The sequence below is a fragment of the Petromyzon marinus genome, chromosome 2 (assembly GCF_048934315.1).
Source record: "Petromyzon marinus isolate PM22_M1 ecotype Great Lakes invasive population chromosome 2, UKy_Petmar_22M1.pri1.0, whole genome shotgun sequence".
NCBI lineage: Eukaryota > Metazoa > Chordata > Hyperoartia > Petromyzontiformes > Petromyzontidae > Petromyzon > Petromyzon marinus.
Window position 1 is genome coordinate 10,555,153 of NC_133668.1, and position 24,428 is coordinate 10,579,580.

Genomic DNA, 24,428 nt, shown 5'->3' on the forward strand with positions numbered 1-24,428 from the left:
GAGAAGATGTCACAACGCGAAGTTTAGCTGTGCAAATAGAACAGCTCACTGTCTACACGCTCTAGGAGGCAGGGTCAAAGGGGGTTGTGAAGTGTGGACTTGAGGGTCATGGGGACAGCGTGCGGAGTGCTTTGTTGTTTTGTTTCGTATTGTTTATAAATATCTACCGTTGGTAGATAAGCCAGTTATATCACTTTCACGGGAAGGCCAATAACAACATGACAATGTTTTTTTTAAATTAGAACATATTTTCAGGTCACTCACAACAGCCCCTAGTGGAAATGTCACGAGCCGCCACTGCTGATGATCAATGAGCAGGCAGGGAGGTATGGATAAACGGGTCAGAGATAACTGCTGGATGAAGGCCTCCTGGCCAAAGCCGTCTCTGTATGTATATGTTGGTCTTCTTTCGCACCGTACGTGACCAATCGGAGGTGCGGCAGCGAAGGCCAACCCGCTAAACGCAAAAATCGGTTCGAAACCAAATGAGTTTTGGATCAAGGCGATTTTAAAAGTGGCTAGCTCCAGGTGCAGAGCGTTCCAGACGGCCGCAGGAAGCGCATCTTAAATGCGCGCGATGCGACGAATGGCCCGTGTTCGTGCGATTTGGTGTTCGTGCGATTTGGTGTTCGTGCGATTTGGTGTTGGCCACTGATCGGGGGTGGTGACCCCTCGAGATAAGTCGCAAACGAACCACCGGATAGCAACCCGCACCAGCAGCCGATGTCACCGCTCCCACCTCCCCCCCCGGGGGAGACGTACAACACTCGGACGCGTTCCATCCCTCGGCGGGGGTTTCTTTCCCCTCTTTATTCTTGACCGTGGGGTCATCATTTTGTACGAAACATGTTGCTGGCACTCTCACGGTCGTGCCTCTTTTACACTTCGACAACGGCGCTGTTCGTTGCTGGCCGCTTTGACGTGGTTTTTTTGGCACTGTGTACCAAAACAGGGGTAGGCGAAACTAAAATAAGAAGAGCCGGTTTTTTGGGGGGTTAAAAAGGTTGCGTTTTAAGAGCCGCGATGTATTTGAGTACAAGACGGTGGTTCTTAATAAGGTCACGAAGCAGTCTTCATTATCGCCGCAAGGGGCTACTAATGATGATATCCCTCGGTTTAAAACTCACAATAAACATTCACGTCGTCGTGGAGAATACAAGCAACATAGAAACGCAGATAAATGTTACTTACCTATTTTTTTCTTTATATATATTTAAAATTATTATTCCTTCGATTCATGCGTGATATATTTTTTGCTCCGAATGAGTACCTATATATTAAACTTGTTAAAGAGAGGGGTGGGCCCCCCTTGCCTCCATCTACATCTTGGTAGTTCACCAACACTTGCTTCAGGCTTTGAACTGCTGATGAGACATTGGGCATCGAAAACCGGTTCACAGTTTTGCTTGTACTGAGCCAACTCTTTTAAAAGTATGCGCTCTCGGGAAGGACCATGGGGAGGGGGGTGCGACGATGGAGCTGTCTAAAGAAACACTTTTTTAATATATATAAAAATTAGCTGTCCACGTGGAGAGAGAAAGACACGAAATGCGAAGGAGACGAGCGTCTCCTTAAAGTCTCCATTTACAAATCGCGTTTCTCGCGGGCCGTGGGTCCCCTTCTCGGCCGCCGTCGCGCACTGTGCTCGGCTCCAGTCGGCGCAACAATGAGTGAGCACGGGGACGAGGTCCACGAGCGAGGGGAGGCGAAGAGCGACGAAAGGAACGAGAGCGACGAAAGGAACGAGAACGACAGGGGAAACGACGGAGACGACGACGAAGACGGCGAGCAGAGCTCCGAGCCCAGGACCGCCGACGATAGCGGCGCCAGGTGACCCCCAACCGCGGGCACGGCGCGGAGCCGCGAGGCCCGGGGCCTGCGTCGAACCTGGGCGCGTCCTGGTCAGGGGCAGACTTGGGGAGGGGGGTAGGGGCACTGTGTAGGTGTAAGGACTATGACTATGTGTAAGGACTATGTGTAAGGACTATGACTATGTGTAAGGACTATAACTAGGTGTAAGGACTATGACTAGGTGTAAGAACTATGACTTGGTGTAAGGACTATGACTATGTGTAAGGACTATAACTAGGTGTAAGGACTATAACTAGGTGTAAGGACTATGACTATGTGTAAGGACTATGACTTGGTGTAAGGACTATGACTAGGTGTAAGGACTATGACTTGGTGTAAGGACTATGACTTGGTGTAAGGACTATGACTATGTGTAAGGACTATGACTAGGTGTAAGAACTAGGACTATGTGTAAGGACTATGACTATGTGTAAGGACTATAACTAGGTGTAAGGACTATGACTAGGTGTAAGGACTATGACTAGGTGTAAGGACTATGACTAGGTGTAAGGACTATGACTAGGTGTAAGGACTATGACTTGGTGTAAGGACTGACTGTGTGTAAGGACTATGACTAGGTGTAAGGACTATGAATATGTGTAAGGACTATGACTAGTTGTAAGGACTATGACTATGTGTAAGGACTATGACTATGTGTAAGGACTATGACTAGGTGTAGGATTAGAATAGGTGCAGAGGTAGTTTACTGGTAGGGTTCTGTTAGCGGCTGAGTTAACGTTATGGGTAGAGTTAAACAGGTGGACTGTTAGGTTACAGGTAGGGTTTTATTACAGGTAGAAGTAGTTTATGGGTACGTGTAGATGAGGGTTAGGGGGTTTTAGGATTATATTTAGGATAATAATCTTATATTCGGGTAGAGGTAGTTTAGGGGTAGATTAGCGTTGTGGTTATATGAGGGCTAAGGTTACATTGGGCGTATAGCTAGCTATGGGCAATTGGTTATCTTCATGGTTTGGGTTAGATAAGGGATGCGGTTAGATTTGCGATAAGGCTGGGGTTTAGGATAGGCTCTGGTTAGATGTGCGGTTCGGGGTAGAGTTAGATTAGTTAATTTAGAGTAAACAATCGGGGTTAGGGTTACATTTATATAGTAGGGTTTTTGTGAAATTCAGGTTGTGGCTAAGGGTTGAGAGTTCAGTTAGTGTTAGGGGAAATTATGATAAAAGTCTAGAGTTAGGGATGCTGTAACGTATGGCGCTGTAGATGATGGTAAAATGAAGGCACGCCAGGAGAGTTGGTCACTTCCAGCTTTATTTTGTATTTACACGAGGTCTACATTGTGTGTCCTGTGCTTCCTCTCTGCAGCCGCGCCCGGTTCCCCCTACCCCCCCACACAAACATCCCTGATATCTATCCCTCTGGCTCCACCTTGTCATAACCTCAACCACACACATTATGCATGCCTTGATATCATTATGCATACAATACATGTATTTTTTGTTAAACAGTAAACTCAATTTCAACAAACATTTGATGTAATCACTTTTAATTGATGTTGCTAATGTCTGGTTTTCTGTACATTTATCTATTTCTGTACATTTTTCTTTCATATAAAAAAAGCACTGACTTGGGAGTGTCTGGTGGACCTGGAAAGACTCCGATCAGTTTGCTGCAAGAGTACGGAACCAGGATCGGAAAAACCCCTGTGTATGATTTACTGAAGGCTGAGGGTCAGGCACATCAGCCAAACTTTACCTTCAGGGTTTCCGTTGGTGACGTGAGCTGCATTGGTGAGTATTTTGGTGAATGTGCTATTTTGGATATGTGCAAAAAGTTTTATACCTCTGCGATTAGCATTTATATATTCCAATATTTATTTTGTATTTTGCATTCCTTCAGTTTTGTGGGTGTATTGTCATTAACATTATTTCTCATTAGGACAGGGACCAAGCAAGAAGGCAGCCAAGCATAAAGCAGCTGAAGCTGCCCTGAACATCCTGAAATGTGAATCAATGCAGGGAGACGCTGCTTCATGTGACAACGGTAACAGGTGAATAATATTGAGTATTGGCGTATTTTCGGTTATTGTTATTTTTGTGGTAAATGTGGTTGTTTATTGATCATAATTGTATTTAAATTAATCTCATCCTGCAGTCTGGTTCACGTTGAAAATGGAAGTTCTTTGCCATCTCAGCCAAACTCAGACAACAACCCTGTTGGTGCATTACAGGTCTGTTTTAATATTTCCTGGCATGTAATTAACACTTTACCAATGTTTGATGAGGATATAAAGTGAGTTTATAGAAAAATTATCTTTAGAATTGCAAACAAGTTCCTTTTGTAGATTTTGGATCTTGCTGGCAGACAACTTCAGTATCCATTATTTATTGCTTTATACTTAAAAAATTTTGTGCAATAACTTTGGAATTATTTTTTAATCCTGCATACTGTGTACAAGCACTGTAAAGTAAAGTGCCGCCTGTCTGATTGTAGGAGCTGGTGGTGCTGAAAGGTTGGCGTCTCCCGGAGTACACGGTAACTCACGAATCTGGCCCCGCACACAGGAAGGAATTTACAATGACCTGCCGGGTGGAAAGCTTCATAGAAACAGGTGGGTCCCAAGATATGTGTTTTAAAATAATGCAAGTGATAATTTACAGTGAAATAAATATAAAGCTATCATTCAAACGTACAATAATCCAATACATATTCTGTAAAAATGTTTTGGTTGAATATGTTAAAATTGTGGTACCATAACTATAATAGTTGTCTGATGTTTATTTTGATTGATGGTGTGCTCAGGCAGTGGAACTTCAAAGAAGTTGGCCAAAAGGAATGCTGCAGCGCAGATGCTGACACGGATCCGGGACCTGGTCCCGGAAAGGCGGGAGGCTGCGGAAGCTGAATGTGACGATGGAGACCATGCTCCACTGGTTAGCAGCTGAGCATGTTTGAGGTTGTGGGGTTAGGTATCAAAATACTACAAATATTATTGCGTGGCATGAAAATGAAACTGTTTTAAAAATCCATTGATTTACATCCAAAATGATAAGGTTCCTACATAACTTTGGAAACTAATGTATATGTATATTAAAGGCATTTTAAAACGCAATATTTACAGTTAATGACATGGTATAAGAATAGGTTTTGCCCTTTTTTCTAGCAACAAATAGGTTTCGATTTAAAGCTTTCGTGACTGCAAGGATTCATCTTCTTTGGTTCTTTCGGTAAAGTCACGTAGAATGAGAATAAAATAATAAATTGATAAAATAAAATAACACAATAAAATTCTCACGACGTTTCGGCCACAACACAAGCGGCCTTCATCAGGTGAAGGGACGAGACTGTCTGGAGGACAGCGCTGGAGCGAACACAGCCAAGCTCAGACCGCGACCTTTAAGCTGTGTGAGAAGAAACAAAGCGCCTTGACAAAGGAATTAGCATAGAATTTAGCATTGAAATAGCTGAGTGATTAGTTTGTGACTGGTCACAGAAATGGCTATGTTAAACTCAAAGCATACACATCCACAGAGGCACCTAGTACAAATCAAACAGGAGAATTTAGCATTGAAATAACTGAGGGATTAGCTTGTGACTGGTCATAGAAATAGTTATGTTAAAGTCAAAGCCTACACATCTACAGAGGCACCTGTACTACAATCTACAATCCTATGGAAGTGGGCAGGCTTTCAGACAACCACTTCTGTAATGCCAATAAATTATGCTCATTGACCCCCGAAGGGGCCAACATTTGGGGAATACACACTAATACAGTATGATTGACAAACTGAAGCATATTATGTGACATAAAACCCACACTATTTAAATCTTTGTAATATTAAAGCCTGGTTTAAAAACAAAATTAAACCAAACATGTTATATTTGTAATTTTATTAATGACATGTATTTTCAACCAATGGAAATTGAAAACATTGCTTTTGTCTTTTTTATACTGGCATAAAATATGTATTGACACAATAAAAATAGGTTTTAAATCATGCTAAAAGATTCAGTCTCTACTGGAGCACTTGTTAAATTCAATAGGCTTACACATGTTTTTACTTTTAAACAAATATACATCACAACAATGCTGAGTGACAATTCTAACAATACTAATTTTCATTTTACAAGCGTTTTGATTGCAGAAATGGCTTTTCCTTGTTTATTGTGTTACCCACAGTTGTACCGTAAGTTCCTGCTATGTTTTTATATCTTGTATTTCAATAACAGAAGACATTACATTTTGTATGGGAGCTCTGAGTAAATGTCGTAGCAGGAGTTCTGTCCCATGGTCTTATTCTCAGATGTATAAGCATCAGCACAGGTGGAGTCATGGCTCTGGCTTGACTGATTTGCAAAACGGTTCTTTTAGTCTTGATTTGAAGCTTTTGTGACTGCAGGAATCCATAATCGTTGGTTCTTTCGGTAAAGTCACATAGGTAGAAAATAAATCACGTTTCGGGCGCAACACAAGCGTCCATCATCAGTCAAGGTAGAATGGGCTTGGGTTATTTTTTACACATTTGAGGGATAAGTCTTACCACAAGTGCACACATGCCTAGAAGAGATGATACAGGTTTGTCATCTACATCTTCAAAATGACTTGAAAGACATTGCATTTATTTTTTCTGTTTCATGCACTGAAAAAAAATAATTACCTGAAACTTGCCTACTATATATTTACATTTAAGACAGTAAAAAAAATAATGAATGTATTTTATTTGTGCACTCACCATATAGTTTTATGCTTAATCGGAACAAGGATGCAGTCCCATTTGAATTTTGAACTTGTTGCCAGTCTAATATGGATTATACATTAGTCTATTGTAACTTCATGTAGCTGGGGAGGGATTTACAAACTTGCTGTGCTTTGCTACCTCACCAATGCAGTGCATGCATTTACACGTTTTGTTGCGTTTGTAACAAAGCTACAACCTTGTGTTGAGAACAAGGATTAAACCTTAGAACGTGCAAGTGCTGCTGCCACGCTATTGTAAGGGCACTTTTATGGTGTGAAAATCCTTTATAGTCTATTACAGGTGATATTTTTTTTGCAAAGCTTGTCAAAAGGAGAGTTTCAATGCAATGTATTTTTCGTAGTTCCCACTTACCCAGTAAAAAAAACAAGTTACATTTATCCAGTTTTATTATACTATTGGCATTACTGTTGGGTTGCAGTAAAGTCGATGAGTGGGTGTTGAGAGATGTTGCCATGTTGCTGCAGGCGTGTGGCTCACGGGGCAAGGTCACTCAGGGCTGCACCTGGGACTCGCTGAGAAACTCTGCCGGGGAGAAAATCGGTTACCTGAAGAAGGTTCCATTAGACGCGCTGGGTGAAGGCTACTGCAAGCTGCTGCAGGAGCTTGCCCATGAGCAGCGATTCCACATCACGTACTTTGATCTGGGTGAGTTAGGCACAGTTCAGTGTGAACCCTTGCAAAGTGCAATTGCTGCTAATAACATTGGTTTTATACTAAAGCATGGGTAAATATTGTTATTGATAGTATATAAATCAGGCTCGTGAGCCTTTTATATATACACATATAAAAAAAAGTATGTGCACATGTCTTCTTCCCACTTGCTGCCTTCCCGACATGTCCAGACATGAGCCGGAGTGGAAGGTGTCAGTGCTTGGTGGAGCTCTCCACTCAACCAGTGGCTGTGTGTCATGGCTCTGGAAATCTTCTTGGTGATGCCCATGCTAAAGCAGCTTATAGCGCCCTGCAGTATCTCAAGCTCATGGCTGGTCGCAAGCAGTAGTGAAACGAGTGGTGGCAACATAGTAATGTCGTCGGTAAAAATCATAGTAGCATACAAAGTCATGGTCTCAAGAGTTGTAGATAGAGCAGACAGAGGCTGACAAGTTACCTTACAGTAACTTGATGGCATCGATTACATGCACCCATGGTGACTACCTCGAGCACGTGCATATCGTTTTTGAAACCAAGTGAAAATGTTCATAAAGCATTGCTGTTCATAACAATTGACACTAAATTATGTTCCTCATTTTCTGCCAATGAGTTATTTTTTTAATATAGTATTAGATTTTATATTAGTTCTTATGTTGGTGTTTAACACCAGGAATGCTGCTAAACGTGAATGCTCAAGTGAAATTATATCTCAAATGGCACGAATAGAAAATGTTCAATAAACTTTTACTTTCATTCCTTTGACCTGCATCTGTCCAGTGAATGTGTATATCACTTGTTCTATTTGCATGTGCCTTCCTAAGTTATGGTTTTACAATTCATGTACGTGTTAAGTGTAAGGTATCGTTTTAATATTCTTAACGCCTCATTTCGACACAAGCGCTGTCCAAACATGCAATCCTCACAATGGAAATCTTTTACTGGTAGGAACTTCCTTGTTACACCAGCCCACAGGGGATTATTGTGTCCGTCCGTCGTGCATCCAAAAATGGGAGGGGTGGGGCTGGGTGGAGAGGGGCTGGGTGGGTGGGGAGGGAGGTGAGGCTGAGTGGGGAGGGGCTGGTCACCCCGTGGTGCCCTTATAAAACTCAACGTTTAACCTACTCACGCCAGCTTGTGCCCACCCTCAGTCGGGCATATTTGCGGAATACACCATGCCGCCATTGACCGAGCAACCCAACGTTCCTACCAGCTCCCTCCGCAGGAATGTTTTTGTACTCATTTATTGAGGTCTTAATCAACTTAATTAAGTGGTTTAGTAATTTCTTTGAATGGGAGAATGACAGACTTACATTACGGATTTCATGGAATCTTTTTTTTACAATATAAAGCAATACGTGATACCATTACCATATTTTTGGAAAGTTTGGACTTAATTTTGTAAGGGACTAAAGAGTGCATGTTTGTACTTCTATTACAAGCCATTATAAGGTTGGAAAGCAGTTTATCCATCTTGGGTTTGAAATATAAATTGTGTTAATGTCTGACGATGGAGATTGTATGACCATACATCACCAGGCTTCTCAGTATGGGTTAATGAAGGGCGTGCCCAGAACAAGTTAATATATTACTCGCCACTGATGCTGGCCAGGAACCCAAAACGAATTCGAAGTGCACCAGTGCTGCAATCCCAATTATTGGAAATACATTTTTAAAATGGTAGTATTACAAATGTAAACACTACATATGGTATAGCCAAAATAATTTTGAAGAATCACGCAATTACACTTAACTGAATTGTTGACAGGGTTATGGCTATTTTGAATATACAAATGCTGCTATAGTTGAGGAATTTGTTTTTCAGATTCATTGAAAAAACAAATTCAAGAGAATAAGTTGCAGGAGTTTTTATTATGTACTTTACTGTAAACAGCCCAAAGATTGCACTTAAGAAAGGCACAGCCAAATATCATATACACATGAATCCTAAGATCTACAGCATAGAGTTAAATACTGTATATACAACCACACCCGTGGTTCTATTTACATATGAAACGCATGGCAAGAACATTGTCATAGGTCTGGCAGTAACTATTTCAAGTATGCTGTGTTTGTAAAGTAAATGTCCTTAAAGTTATGATTTCACACAAGGTGTCTATAATAGTAACATTTAATGCCTTGCACTTGCAATAAGTAAAGATGGATTGTTGCAAGTTCTGTTCTCTTTTAACCTATCCCTTTTAGGGTTGATACAAAGAGTGCCACTTTGTGGAATATTCATTTTGGTTGTCCTCTGGAAAATCTGGTTAATGTAACAATGCGGAATTCCCACCACTGGCTCGGTACCACCAGCATACGTTCATCAGAGAAACAGGTGTTTTTAGTTGAGTGAAAATTTATAATTTGAACCTTATGGCGGGACCCCGGGGTCCCGAATAAACGGAAGTCAAAATCGTAATTCATTTTTGGCGACTCCGTCCCACCGCGCACATAAACGCCGCGACCCACCTGGCACGGGTCATTCTGTTGTCATGTCGTCCAAGCGCAGCGAGGACGAATGCGCAGAAGAAACATTTTAAAACTTTGATTAGCGCATCGTGTAGAGCTCGTCGAGAGGAATAGATCGCCGTATCGTTCGCCTTCAACATACATAAAATGACGCTGCAACGCAGTTTATGCGAGAGCCGGGGGCTTATGGGGCCCCAGGGTCCCGCCATAAGGTTGATTTGTAAATGCAATAAACACTTTACAAAATTTTACAGCCGTAGGTAGGTTTATGTTTCACCATGTATATTTAGCGAATACCACAGGGGAAAAATCACTTTGTGGGACACATCGTGAGCAGGATCTTCATGGGGTTTATACAATTGTTCATGGTCAATATCCATTGAGACTTGATCTTTTTTCTACCTTGAACATGGACTGTAACCATGACGTTGTTTGCTTCAAACAATACAGTATAGTGTTTCCAGGCAAGTACAGGTACCTGTAACCTGTGTTAAGAATAGTTCCAATTAGTATTGTTCCTATAACTGCAAAATATCTGCTTGTTTAGCATATGCATTATTATCCCACAACCGTTTTATTGAATGCCAATACACCACTTACAGGTTCTAAATATAAATAGCTGCTGAAAACAAATTCTTGCAAGCAAGTGCTTGGGCGTTTACTAGATATACAATTCTCTATAATAATTTTGACAGTACAGGCAAGTAGTCACATCTAGGATGTATGTTACCTGTTTGTACCATATATACTTTAGATAATGTAAATTACACAGGCCCAGAAAAAAAGAGACTTCCCCATATATATATTTAAGACGATTTCAAACAAAGACTGATTTAATATGTTAGATTAAATATAAATACAGCATATGCATATCTTATTCCAGGAGTGGGCATATGACATTTTGGAACATGGTTAAAGTAACTGAAACATTTGTGCTTTACCTCAAGCCCTTCTGCCGAGAAAACAAAAAATGAAATTATTTGGTGTCTCTTGACTTAAAGCTTCCGTGACTTACAAGAATTCATATTCTTGGGTCTTTTGGTAAAGTCAAGTAGATAGGTTCAAAGAAAATAATTTTAAAATAACAGAAAACTACGATGTTTTGATCGCAACGGAAGCGGTCGTCTTCAGGAAAAGGGGGGGGGCGATCGAAAAGTCGTAGTTTTATTTTTGATGATTTTCTTTGAACCTATCTACGTGACTTTACCGAAAGACCCAAGAATATTTGGTGTCTATTTGGCTTTTGAATACATTTTTACTCAACATATCACTTGCAGTATGCCGATAACCCCATGACACTGCAATAATGTCATTACATAATTCTACATTGCATTATATTGTTAATCCAGAAAACCACAACCTACTCGCTTTAGACTATCCAACCGTTTCAAATGATTGGTTACACGCTCTTACAGTCTGTGTTAGGTTTAGGGTAGGGAATATTGAGACCTTTGTTAAAATCACCAAATATTTTCATCCATCTTCAGTAACACACTCATGCATATTTGGGACCAGATAATTGCATATTTATTCCCCCATCGCAAAAGATATGCCTAGAAGTAAAGTTGCACTTTGGATGTCAAGGATAACATAGTAAAATGCAGCTCGATAAAGCCTAGGCTTCACTATGTTCTCCTTGTGCTGCGTCACCAGAGGATAGGATTGTCTATTTTGCTGAATCCTGGATCTTTTCTGAGCTCCCAGTACGTGTTGTTCATCAGCAATTCCTCCCGGCTGTCCTGTGTAATATTTTTTCTGCAAAAACAATCAAGAGACATCAAACAAAGCTCAGTGTGTGATCAATATTTCAAGAAATTCTAAAACATATGATGTAGATTTGTTTGGTTGTCACATTTTTTTACTCGAAAGCTTTGAGTGCATTTATTCTTCTGTGGTTTTCTTTGACTCAGCAGTTGTCTTGTTGCTTTTAATTACACGACAAATGTAATGTGTGATCACATCAGAGCCTCTTTCAATAGTAATTGCCTGCATCATCCATCAAACTCCCCCTAACATAAAATATACCATACCAAAATGCTTGCTTATAGGTGTATGAGAAAGTAATAAATTTTAGCAAAGCTCTATTAAACACACAGCTCAGTTTTGTCAAAATACATCAGAACAATGCAGAGTGGTATTTGACACTGTCGTGGAAGGGATGTGGGGCACACCTGAAGAAGCGTGGTGTGTAAAGTATGTTCTTGTCCTCCATGAGGCGGCGCTTTTCCCGCTGGAACTCCTCGATGCGCAGCTTTTCCCGCTGGGCAGACTCCATATTGCCCTCCTCCAGGAATCTGTTGACACATTTGAAATACAAGTTGGCATGCTCAGGTGAACAAAACCATAAGCCCAATGCTGGAGGATTAGCATGGGAAGGAAAACACGTTTTTTTATGGCACGCCTTTATACATTTATGGCCATAAAACAGCACATCTTGTAATCTGCATCCGTGAACTGCGGGTCGCCGAATTAAGTTTGTCAGGAGAAAGAATGAGACTTGCCTCTGGTCAGGTCGGAAACGTGTGTCCGTGGGAGGAAGGTGTGGCCGCAGCACAGGGTCGAGCTCGTTGAGTTCGATGGCGAAACGCGTGAATCCGTAGTAGAGCTCGTGATCCTGGGGCAGGGAGCCTGGGGGCATTGGTGGATGCATTTAGTGCAGTGGTAGTCAAGGTTATTTCAGTGAATGATAGGGGAGGCGTTGGCGTCAATGTGCTTTCAACTGGAGTGGAATCATTTATGTCAGAATGAGAGTGATGGGGCTTGTTGGATGTTTTTTTTTTTCTGGAAAGGTGAAAATGAAAAAAATGTTCATGAAAATGTTTTTGTCAGAAGCTACCACTTCCATAAATATAATGCAATGCTAGCCATTTTTTGTCTCTTGTAGGGGTAATGTATGTATTTTAGTGACGTATATACTGTATCCCTATGTCCTCTGCAAGCACAAACCCCATCCCCACAATTTTCTTATTCAATTAAAGCAAGACACAAAAGGTGTAAAAAGCACTCAGCCTTTGTGTATTATACACAAAAACATCCTTTTTCAGAAGATATGCATTGTGATCCTCTTGTCTTTCATCACCATCAAAATAACTTAGTAATGTGACCAACTGACAGCAACAGCGATGCAATGGCAGTTTCGACTCTTAGCTCAATATATATGTGGACCAGTTTCATCCTAATTGGGACTCACCAGTTGTACAATGTGATGTTTACCTGGCCTCCAGATGCAGCGTGCTGAGCGCTGAGCACCACAGTACATCCCCTCGTTCCATTTGCCAAAGAGGCGGTGCAGCACACGGCCGTTTTGATCCATCACGGTGCCTTGAACCTGGTTTGCCTCCGAGCTCCAGTAACTTGCCTAGACCAGGGCGGAGAACCACGTTGAGTCGGCCGCTTTGATTGCGTTAGTAATGAGTGCTGTGACTAGGCAGCCAGATAAGGGTAGTTGTCACCCTTTCAATCAAGGTACCTTGATGAAGTTGATCTTGCACTGGCACACATTGCTCTTCTTGTTCTTGATGATAACTTCTCCGTAGTGCTCGATCCAGCGCTGGCCTCCCATAATGTTGTGGATGCAGGAGGTCACTTTGTTCCACTCGTATTCATCTCCATACCTAGGATGGCATGCCCAAGTATTGGAACAGCACCGAAACAGTAAGAAATCTACAAACAATATAACGTTCTTCTCATGCTTAGTATCTGTCATTCTGCGAGTTAATGAGCAACAAGAAGTCATTGTTTTGTGAAGGTTGTTCAGCAGGAAGTGGCAATAACACTCACTTGAGCAACTTGACATTCACTGTGCCCACAGGGATAATTTCCATCGACTTTCCCCAGAACTTGTTCTTCAGACGCACATCTGCGTGCAAACATATTGTCACAAATCACATCTCTCCTGTTCACTTATGCATGCTATGTTTCCATTATTTCCCATCGAATAAAATATGATTACAAATGCTGGAAAACGTAAACGCTGGCTCTTAAGGGTTTGAACATTTTTTTACATTTCATTGCACGTTCTTCGAGGGGTTTTCCCATCATTCAGCAGTTGACTCTTAGTTCAATATTTAAGTGATTTTAAAACGTTAATTACCATTACAAGGAGATGGCATGGAAATGTATTTTCTCTATATACAAAGGTTTCCTTACAAAACTGTGTTCTGTTAATTTATAAAAAAGGAACAATGGACAGCTTAATGTTATCACAATACTAAGACAGTTTAATTAACAGGATAATATTTCATAGATATTCAGCTAAATATAGAGCTTTCATTATAAATGGATTTGTCCTCAACAATTGTTATAACAACGACCAATTTGTATTGCAGAATTCGTATATTATGTAAATATACCTACACACAAAAAAGAAACAGTTTTGTTGCAATACGAATAAAGGAATTAACTTGAGGTGAGAAAACCTCATAGCTTTAACAGCTTTGTACAGGATGCCAAGCCAATCAGCTGAACTACAAATCCAATTCCACAACTCACCTTGCCAGAGGACAAATTTTTTTGAATCGCAATGGCAGACAGAAATTGGAGGGTGGTGGCTGACCTAGAAAGATAGACCAGGAACAGGGAAAACAGCATAATTCAAATTCTGCTGATCAAAGCATGCAACTTACTGTTAGCACAATTAAATTAATGTAATGTCTTGATCTGATATATGGATAAAAAACACAAACTGTGCGGAGTAAAATTCAGACTGCATGACTGAGAGGGATACTACACAAAATATAATTAGACAGCATGTAAGTGCTAGAAAAGATACAATTAATGTTATCATATTTTATCACTCTGCACTGTTTTTTATATGACCACACCTGCGATTAGCACGGTTGGCTACATACGGTACGAAATAAGTTGAATATACATACTGGATTCACCATTTTAAAAAAATGTAACCAGTACAATTGGAAAAACGAATGTAAAAAAACATTTGTAGTTGAAATGCATTCACTAGAATTTCTTAAAGAAACATTCCTCTATGAGAATTTTTTACACAAGAGAAAATATTATCACTTGGAAGTAACTATACTTGCATTCTATACATTTTTGTTTGCTAACATATACTGCCAAGTACCCTTTGTTGGTGTACCTTTGCCCAAATATGTTTATCTTAATGGCTCATCTGGCCTTTTATTCTATTGTGTCCTCTAACGATCCATGCGGATCCATGCGCATGGCTATCGCAACGTAACGATCTCTTTTGCACCTGCTCTGCGATGAAGCGGAAGCCGCGGTCCTCTCTAATGCACTCGTATGTCTCGCCGAGCACAGGGTTGAACGGTTTTCCTCCAGCGCGGGAGATGGTGGAGGCATAGGTGGACACGGCAAAGGTTGCCACCAACACCTGTGTAAGCAAAGTTGAGATTTGCTACATCATATGGCTAGCATAACGGAGTGATAACTGCATTACGGCAAAACAAATCAGGGATGTGATGTATTGAGGCGTGTTGGAAATGCGTCATTAGTGAGATCTGCTGTCCATGAATTCAAATCACATGAGTGTTCTTTAAATGTTAAAGATGCATACCAGTTATATTCATTACTGTTCATGCAGTAGTGTCTTATGCCTTGTAAATTTTACAGGGTGCACGCACACATATCCCGTATGATATATATTTTAGAAAACTTTCCTAATATACCAGGATGGCCCATTTTATAGTAAAAAGAGCAACCGCTTCCTGTGTTGTGCTTGAACATGCACTCGGTTTATAATTTATGAGAGGTATACTGACCTTTTCATCTGTAATAAACAGATGCCCGGGCCTTCAACACTCCCTTGTTGATAATAATAACAATACACAAAGTGATTTGTTGCTTTAAATTTTGGGAACTATTCAAGGTTGTTCCAGCATAAAATAGCAAATCGTGCCTTACGTGCACAAGCACGATCACTAAGTATGCATCGCAAGCACAAGCAGGTACCATGCGCTGGGCTGGGTCGTCAGTATCTGCAGCGCGGTCCAGTAGATCGCTGTATTCCATCTCCTCGCACAGCCTCTGCAGCACATTTAATGGCTCGTTGAGCTCTACGGGCATGGCCACTTTGGAGAGGTCCTTGCCAATGTTCTTGCGCAGGATGTCCCAGAGGCCAATGCTGCTGGTGTCAGCCGCGGGGGCGGGCAGGTGCATGCGGCGTCCTGTCTGAAACTCGCGGTTGCCATCAAATGTCTCTGGATTGCTCGGAGCTGCATATAAACACAACACACGTAAGGAATGTTGGGTGCTTATAAAGCTGTTACCTTGTTAGACCCATCATTACATATAAAAGCAAGGCTGCCGTGTGTCACGTAAAAGATTAAGCATTTATCAATACCAGAGCCACACACTGCTGCAGTTGCCTTCGCTAGTAGCCTGGAGGTGTATACATTTATTATCTTTACGTAAGGAAATTTTTATGCTTTATTAAGACACAAACTTTCTTGTATTTTTCTAAACACAGCTTTTTAGCTTGTCATAGACCAGCCCACTGCCAATGAATACTTTCCTTCTTGTATACAATGATTATCAGTGTTGTAAAAACCCTACTGTTACTATTGTTATAAACGTTATTTCAAAATTTTATGAAACCATTATAAATTATAACAATCATTAGTTTTACAGAAAGCGTCCTATATGCCGGGGCGTCTCGGAGCACCTTACATAACATCTCATCTGAAACATCTATTAACACGAAGGTATTTCACAAAGTGGATGCAGAGGGTAAGCATGACCAGTTTCCTGCAAAGCACAGTAAAAATATCCACTGTATGCAGCAGATATCCATGGATGCTGCTTGGCAGCAATGGTTAAAAAAAACAGAATATGAATGTCTTACATCATATTCTTTATATTCTTGGTTCTTTCGGTAAAGTCATCATCAGGTGTTGCAGTCGAAACGTCGTGAGAATTTTATTGTTTTATATATATATTATTATTTTATTGTTTCCCTTCAACGTGACTTTACCGAAAGAACCAAGAATATGAATCACTGCAGTCACGAAAGCTTTAAATCAAAAATCATATTCTTTCTTACATCATACTTTTATTCCTTTCCACTCCATGCATGGCTATACAAAAGCCAACATACCATACAAATGTCCAAGTATGCTCCAGTTTGCCAGATGGACTCCCATCAGAATATTTTTTATAAGTGTGTGCATGAGCGTAAATCACCGCAGCAGCCTCCGCAGACTGTAAGCAATCGAGGTGTGAGCGAGGTTACGGCAGGGGCGAGGTTGTGCACACGTGAACGCACCGTTGCTCTGCTGAGACTTGAAGCTGGCTCGGCTGCCTGTGTCCTCCGAGATCGTGTCGCTGACGTCATCACTTATGCTCGAATCGTCATCGTCCGTAGCCTTTGGAGGACACAGTGCACATTGAATTGGGTTTCCGAACAACCATTGGGGAATCGGCAGCCCCAATTACACGACGACCGAGTCTTTAGGGGCAACAACTATATTCTCCCAATTAATGTTCTAATAATAGAACAAAATTAAAAAATAATAAGTGATTCACAGCTGTGTACACTTCACATTTTTGACAAGAGGAAAAATATTACTGCTATCCAGTTATGCTTGACAGTTTAGGTGTACATTTTCTGCTTCTGCGAACGTATTCTAAAAAACAAGATTATTTTATTGTTACAGAGAACAATAAATATTTATGTTTTAGCCAGCTGTCCTTTAGGAAATATTGAGGTTAACAGAGAAGGGTGTTTTATGTGTGTACCGGGAGAGGAAAGGTGGGCTTGGGCGGTGAGTGATGGGAGTGATACTAGGATAACCAGTCAGGCTGATAGTGATGGTATTTAATTAACTTGTAATTTTATGATTGACTCTTAACTTCTACTTCAAATATAAACTAAAACTATTTCAAAATATTTTATATTTTACCATTAAAGGCACACTGAGCTATAAAGCTCTTTTCAGAAGTGACCAGGCCACAAATAATAGCTGAACAAAGTGGCTTATCATGTAAAAATGTATAGCAGCCAAATACTCTAAACGGATGTTTCTAAATGTGGAGGGAAAAACTGGAGAACCCAGAGAAAAAACCACGTGACTATGGGGAGAACATGCAAATTCCAAATGTACAACAGCCATCAGGGTCGGTATCGAACCCATGACCTCCTGTATACCAGGCGAGGTAGCTTACATCTCACCACCGTGGTGCCCTATGAGACAATTAAAATGTTTTACAGCATCTGAAAGTGGTGCTGTAATAAATTCCAGTACCAAGTCAGAGATCTCTGTAAGAAAATGGGTATTTATTTGGTGGCATTGTGCACACAAATAAACTCATACTAGGTTATTTAGCCAGAAAAAGTTGAACCATTGACAGTAGTGTATTCTCAATGTGTTTGCCAATTGATCTGTGCATTGGACAGCACTCATCACCTTGGACGGCACTCAGCCAATCTTCAACCGCTATTTACTTTCCACAAAGTATCTCAATTTTACACCCCAGAGGGATGATGGGTAGAGTCAATTCTCCACCTGGAATGAAATGAAAACCTTTTGACAGTAGTAGCACCTTTTATCGCCAGCTGAAGTTGCCGAATGAAGGGGTGAAGGTGTGCAGCCAGTTGTCTCACCTCTGATGAGCTTGAGGATCGCAGCACCTCCTGGGCATCATAGAATTCGCCCTCTGACACGGAGAGCTGACTCTCAGACAGCTGGGCCAGGAGAGGTCGCCCGAGCATCGGCCGCTCGGTCGCCTGTTGCCCACACCCACACGAGTGCGTAGTGTCGCGTTACACAGCCATGATGGGACGCTACTGCACACTGGCGATTGCCATGCAGTTTTGCAATAACTTTATCCAAACAACACTTATTCTTGAGTGCGGGGCTTCCTTCAATGATAGGTCTTATTGGACTCAGTCATGTGCTTGACAATGTTATGACTTGTTGCAATTGGTTCAATCGGTGTGAAATTCGACAGCACTGATTAATGTAGCACGGACAGTTGTACCGTTTCTAACGCATAAGGATATGCTCAATCTATGCAGCCAGTGATTTCGCACATGACCAATTAGTGGCCAAAAATGAGAAATATGATAGTTTGGTAAAATGTTTATTGAATAAAACACACACAAAGCGTTCGGTTAGGTTTTGAGAAGGAATAACTCAGAATATTTTAAAGCAAGATGTTATGGTTATTATAAGCTTTTAATCAACAAATACATTCATTGATGCAAGTGGTTCTTACATTGATAAGGAAAATAGAAAGAGCAAGTGTGTATATCTTTCATATCCTGTTCAAAACAGTCCAGTATAATATGTAATCATGTATATACTATATATACGCTTGCATTCTATACATGCTGTATAAACGCACATACAACCGTTTGATACCATGTATAAAGTGCAGCAGGGAATGGTCATGAAGGGATGACCAAAGTGGATATAGGGCTATGAAAGCAGGGTAACATGTAGGACTGATAGGGAATACAATTGCACAGGAATGCAGAATGGGCATCATTATGGAGAATACAATCTAGCAGTGGATAGAGAATGGCTGGATAATAAATCATGCAAATGAAACAGTAAGTTTATTGGAACATGTAACATTGCGAGACTCTTGAACATCCAAAATATATAAAAAAATTAATTCTGCTTAATCTAGGCGTACTAAACATTAGTGTTTCGTAAACATTAGTGTTTAGTGTCCCACTAAAGTTGCAGTATTATGAAGAGCAACAGACTTTGAATGTGCGTTAGGCAGAGCAAGTGGTGATGTCATAAAAAAAGTGCTGCGATTCTTGTTCACGGAAACACGATATGCATAAATCATGCTGCATATAGCACTTCACATCACCTGTCTGTCATTTGAGTCAGCGTATTTGATTAATGCCTCTCAACACATGTTAATGCCCATAAGCTGTTACGCGTTACTTTTTCCAGTGTAGCCAACATGTAATGGACTAGCATGTTCAGACGTGTTTATCCGAAATAAATCAGCGGTTTCTAAATATTTTTGAATATTCAAGAGTCAAATAATGTTAACGCATACTAACATTATTCACGTGCGTATATACCGTGCATGATGGTATATACTGCAAGAAATGCACAAGCATTTCCATGCTCACTGAGAAATGCACTGTTCATACGCAGGTTTTAATTCCATGCAAACGTAATGGTCTACGCTATTTTTTAACACTCACTAATTCTGCACCAGCGGGAGCTGCTATGAGCTCACTCAGGTTGGACTCGACGTGAATTCTGCTCAACCGGTTCGTCAGCTCCACATTGAGTGCTACCGCCTGGCGACATGGGACGACACAGACGTGTATGCGCATGACCGCAGCTGCTTGCGTACCCACGCACCACAGTGTGCGCGTGTGCACAGTGTGTGTGCCAAAGATGAACACATGCCACTGCACAGCAGCGCACGAGTATCTTCCTTGAGCACAGTAAAGTTAATTAAGTTTGGATTACCCAGGCCACAAACTCCAGGTTGATCAGATTAATGTCCATTCTTGGAATAAATTATTAATATGTTCGTTACTCGGTGTACTGATAGGCGATTGTCAATACTCTATGTCTGAAATAGTCCAGAAATTACACATTGTGTAAATTAACCTTTTTTAAAATTGTTTTTTGTGTCAGAATAGAAAATGTATTCCTTACCAATTTTCGTTAAACAGATGTTGCACGTGACATTACAAGGGGGCAGCTTTTTACACTATACACTATCTACAATATAGAATATAAATGCACTATATAATACACATACATGATACAAATACACTATATCATCAGCCATTATAAATCCACTTATGCATGAAGGCATGTCGTCATGATCCCTTGTGGTCCAGTAAATGAACAATCCATCTTGCTCCTGTGTATGAGCCGAGCTCCATCTATGCGGTGGTCATTCTCCAATGTTTGCCCCTTTTAAGGCTGCTTCCCCAGGACTGATGTATGCACAATGCATCCAGCATTCATTAAAAGGCTACGTCGACAGACGGCAGGCCCAAGACCAGTTCTGATATCACTCGTAACTCACGTTCGTCGTGGCTGGGAATCAAGTCACCAGGTTCATAGCGCAGTGCACTGAACCACCGTGCCACTGCTCCACATGCTACACTACACACAGTGTATTCCTAGCCCCTGTCTGTAGCCAAAAAAAAATCCAGCTTGTTTTAGTCTGAATTGATTTAATATTTTATATATCTATTCTTCTATCGTTGGCACTACATGAATAGAATGAATAACGATCTTGGCAGTCACGTATCAGTGGGCACTGACATTATGCTGTACTATTTTATGTGGATGGGCATCACGTGAAACCGTTGACTTTAGAATGGTTCGTATAACCTAATAACTCCCAATATAAACTATTGCTTTTGTTTCAAGCATATTTTCATGCAAATGTGCAGAGCACATTGATGTAAAAACATTTATTCAGCAAATTAGCATAGCCTCTCATTATTTAATCATTCATGATTTAGGTGCCTTTATTTAAAATAATTTGCTAATGTGATGAGAGGTTGACAAACGCCTATGAATACAGTTGCAAGATGTGAATTAATGGCTTGATTTCTATCCCCTTAAAATGTTTACAGGTAAGAGAGCCACAAACCTTGGGGCTCTCGCTTTGCAATGGATAACCCAAACTCTCACATTGCACTGTAAAGAGAGTTGTGAGTGTGTGAGAAAGCGTAAGTTAAGCACTGGAAAGCGAGTTGTGAACGAGGGGTGTGAATGTGCAAGAGGTCGTTCTGTCGAGTCCCTTACCTGCGAGAGAGACTTGCGCAGAGTCATCAAGTGTACAGCGGCGCCTGCTCCCAGTGACTCCTGCTCCAGCTTCTTCCCCTTCTCCCGCTCGGAGCTGAGTGCCATGTACACTGCGCACAGACTCGTGTGCACTGCACGGGGATGGAAGAGAAACAAACAAATCCGACAAATCTGTGAATGCACACTTAGCTATAGATAGTGAGCATGACAATGCTTGATCCCAAGATCTACTGCTCCACCATGGGTGGAAGCTATTATGACCCCACCCTCTGAAATTCTCCCCATAGGCAACTCCACCAGGTCCTCTCCTCTCTGCTTTCAAGTCTGTGCTCAACACTTTCCTCTTCATCCGTTCTTTCAGATCCATAAATTGGGTCATTTCTTTCCTTCCCTTGCTCAGTCCTCCCTCCCATTCCCTCCTTTGTATTTCCAAGGTCTGAGACGTTTGTTACATTATGAGCACATTATGAATATAAGCGGTTGTTTTTGCTTAAGCATGCAATTGCATGCAGTAATTTTCAAACACGATATGAGGCGGGAGCGCCTTGATAAGCCAGCAACATCTAAAACTTTGCATGGCCGTGTGGAATATAATCTTACGCACCTCGCTGTGCCAGGGAGTAAAAGTCCTGGCAAAGCCTCCCATGCTCGGGTGAAATGTTGAGTCCGTCTGACAGGCTGGTGGAGTAGTTGGCCAGGACCGCGTCTGAACCCGCAGATGCCAGGTTTGGGTTGGAGGCGTGGGATCGCAGCGGAGATGTGGGCATGCTGTTGGGAACCTGGTAGCGAGAAAGCCAAAGGATACTCGGTGTTCATGGACGTGGAAATATATGCTCCTTCACCCAAAGATTAATACAGTACAATTTGATGAGGAGCATCACGCAGACAAGGCTACTGCGTTAAAAGGGGAGCAAAGACCTCACACATCATTACTTGCTATACAATGAGATAACATGATACGGTTTGGATTACAAATTGAATGTAGGATGAAATGAAGGGAAATAATCTCTTCGGCATGCTTGATCTCATTTTGGTTAATGCATCCCATGTGAATATCCAAATCGTTAAAAACATCCAATGTTAAGCACTGTTGTCAAATATGGATACTATTTACCAGTGAAACATGCGCATAAATGCCAATCCAAAGCTGCCCAATTTTTATACCGAAGGTGTTCAACTGTAATGTTGGGTTTTCATGTGAAATTGACATCTCACTTATGCGTGTGCTTCACAGCAACAGGTCGGTGCGTCGATATTAACACAAAATGGTACCACGCGTTATTACAGAAACACCATGGACACCAAAGCTGAGCACCGCGCGCGAGCAGGGATGCAGCACAGCGGCTCGGCGATACCTGCAGCAGCGGTTTGTTATCTTTGAGGGAGGACTTGGCTCTCCACCGCCGGCTCACACGCTTCTCTTTCTTGCCGTTCTCGAGGCATGCCGCCTACAGCAAGCGTATTAGTTGCGTTAGTGCCCCGCCACCAAGTGCACATGCCAACATCAACTCGCTAAGCCTCTTCGCACCTTGCAAGAGCATGCTTGCAAAAGTACCGTAACCTATTTGGTTGAGCCATGGTAAGGGCGGTTCAATGTCCATTTCGTCACAGTTGGATTCTAAGTTAGATGCCGCTCACAGAAGTGCGCTACACAGACCAGACATGCTGCAGCTGAGTCTTGTAAGAATCATGGGCCGTGTGTCAGTATCAGCCAACCAAGGTTGACTGCCATGTTGTTCTAAATTGAGCTTAAGATGTGGGTCTTAAGGAACCAGACTGAATTTTAATTGGTTGACTTTTAGTCACGATTTACAACTGGGCCAGCGTAAACCAAACTGAAGATAAACGCGATTTATAATACTTGCATCAATCTTGCAATTGCTAAGAGGCTTAAAAGCACACACCAACATGCTGTGTTATGGAAACTCACAACTGTTATTCACTGAAGTAAATTATAAAACATCACAAGTGCACCATACTGTGTTGCTTTCAGCACACCATATTTTGTAATCCAGCTCTATCAGATCAATCTGTTTACAGATACAGGCTGTCTAGGATGGGGAAAAATGGGGTCATCTGAGGCTTGGAAGCAGCTGATAACACTGAACCTTCTCCTTATAATAGGTCTAAGTGTTCAATAAATAATCCTTATCGTCCCCCTAGATACATAATGCAGAACTGCATTCAATAAGGATGCACATATGACATTTATTTTGTATGTAAATGCAATAAAAATACAATGTGAAAGGTCATGTACAGAAAATATATGCTTCAGGGAAGTGCAGATAAAAAACGACCCCATTCTTGGTATTTTCAGTTCATGTGCAGCAGCAAGATATGTATGATAGCAGGACTGGACCATGAGGAATGGTGACATGAGGAGGCTTTCATCAAGCAGATGCACAATGGCTGATGACGATGGTGGTGATGATTGGTATTCATCAAGATTTTAACGTGATAAAATGTTATTTCAGTAATATGGGGCTTTCAATAGACTCATTCAATATCTATGTTTTTGTCCTGTTACTGAAACAGCCAGAATAGCCACACAGAAATGGTTAAGTACAGTCTTTAACTTTATCCATGCCTGACATGTGGTGTGCTGTTGACGTTGACCTTTAGAAAAAGGTCACAGTATCCTCATGCAGCAGGTAAATGCATCAGCTGTATTCTCAGCTAAAAAGCCTTTTGGCATTTCCAATATTCGCTTTTTGGTCAAATATAATATAAACCCACATGATACTCTTACTGTGCATTAATAATTGACTTATGCCAATTACTCTGTGTGAGATACATGGAAAATACTTTGAAAGTCCACTCATGCCCATTTACACAAGTGCACAGCCCGTCGCATTAGGAAATATCATTATGCGTTTTGCGTTGTGGGGGTCCAACAGGATGTGCACGTCAGTATGGCCCAAACTTGCTTGCCTCATCCGTGGCAGATGCACACACAGTGAGTCACACAGTGCCTCTGCATGCCTGCACCTGCACACTGAGTACAGAAGTCAGT

At 41.3% G+C, this 24,428-nt stretch overlaps 2 protein-coding genes across 8 annotated transcripts in view; one reads left to right on the forward strand and one right to left on the reverse strand.

The window, feature by feature from the left end:
- Window positions 1-1,379: 1,379 nt before the first annotated feature.
- Window positions 1,380-7,985, forward strand: LOC116947751 (RISC-loading complex subunit tarbp2-like). Its single transcript, XM_032963860.2, has 8 exons — window positions 1,380-1,830; window positions 3,433-3,602; window positions 3,751-3,862; window positions 3,967-4,042; window positions 4,306-4,423; window positions 4,615-4,745; window positions 7,037-7,217; window positions 7,415-7,985. Exons 1-8 carry the CDS (start codon window positions 1,667-1,669, stop codon window positions 7,570-7,572), a joined length of 1,110 nt encoding a protein of 369 aa, XP_032819751.1. The 5' UTR covers window positions 1,380-1,666; the 3' UTR covers window positions 7,573-7,985.
- A 1,088-nt stretch (window positions 7,986-9,073) lies between these two features.
- The window catches only part of LOC116947738 (oxysterol-binding protein-related protein 6-like), a 52,325-nt gene continuing 36,970 nt past the window's right edge, over window positions 9,074-24,428 (reverse strand). For 5 of the 7 annotated variants that reach the window (XM_032963847.2, XM_032963817.2, XM_032963797.2 and 2 more), the window contains 15 exons: window positions 22,771-22,863; window positions 22,020-22,194; window positions 21,416-21,546; window positions 19,840-19,938; window positions 18,271-18,393; window positions 16,933-17,032; window positions 15,621-15,883; window positions 14,905-15,042; window positions 14,181-14,244; window positions 13,470-13,548; window positions 13,159-13,303; window positions 12,903-13,047; window positions 12,191-12,317; window positions 11,861-11,983; window positions 9,074-11,444 (listed from right to left, as the gene is read on the reverse strand). In XM_032963847.2, the coding sequence (XP_032819738.2) occupies window positions 11,336-11,444; window positions 11,861-11,983; window positions 12,191-12,317; window positions 12,903-13,047; window positions 13,159-13,303; window positions 13,470-13,548; window positions 14,181-14,244; window positions 14,905-15,042; window positions 15,621-15,883; window positions 16,933-17,032; window positions 18,271-18,393; window positions 19,840-19,938; window positions 21,416-21,546; window positions 22,020-22,194; window positions 22,771-22,863 (1,914 nt within the window). In that variant the 3' untranslated portion in view covers window positions 9,074-11,335. The remainder of the gene's footprint in view (window positions 11,445-11,860; window positions 11,984-12,190; window positions 12,318-12,902; window positions 13,048-13,158; window positions 13,304-13,469; window positions 13,549-14,180; window positions 14,245-14,904; window positions 15,043-15,620; window positions 15,884-16,932; window positions 17,033-18,270; window positions 18,394-19,839; window positions 19,939-21,415; window positions 21,547-22,019; window positions 22,195-22,770; window positions 22,864-24,428) is intronic. The other 2 variants (XM_032963828.2, XM_032963837.2) reach the window with 2 other exon arrangements.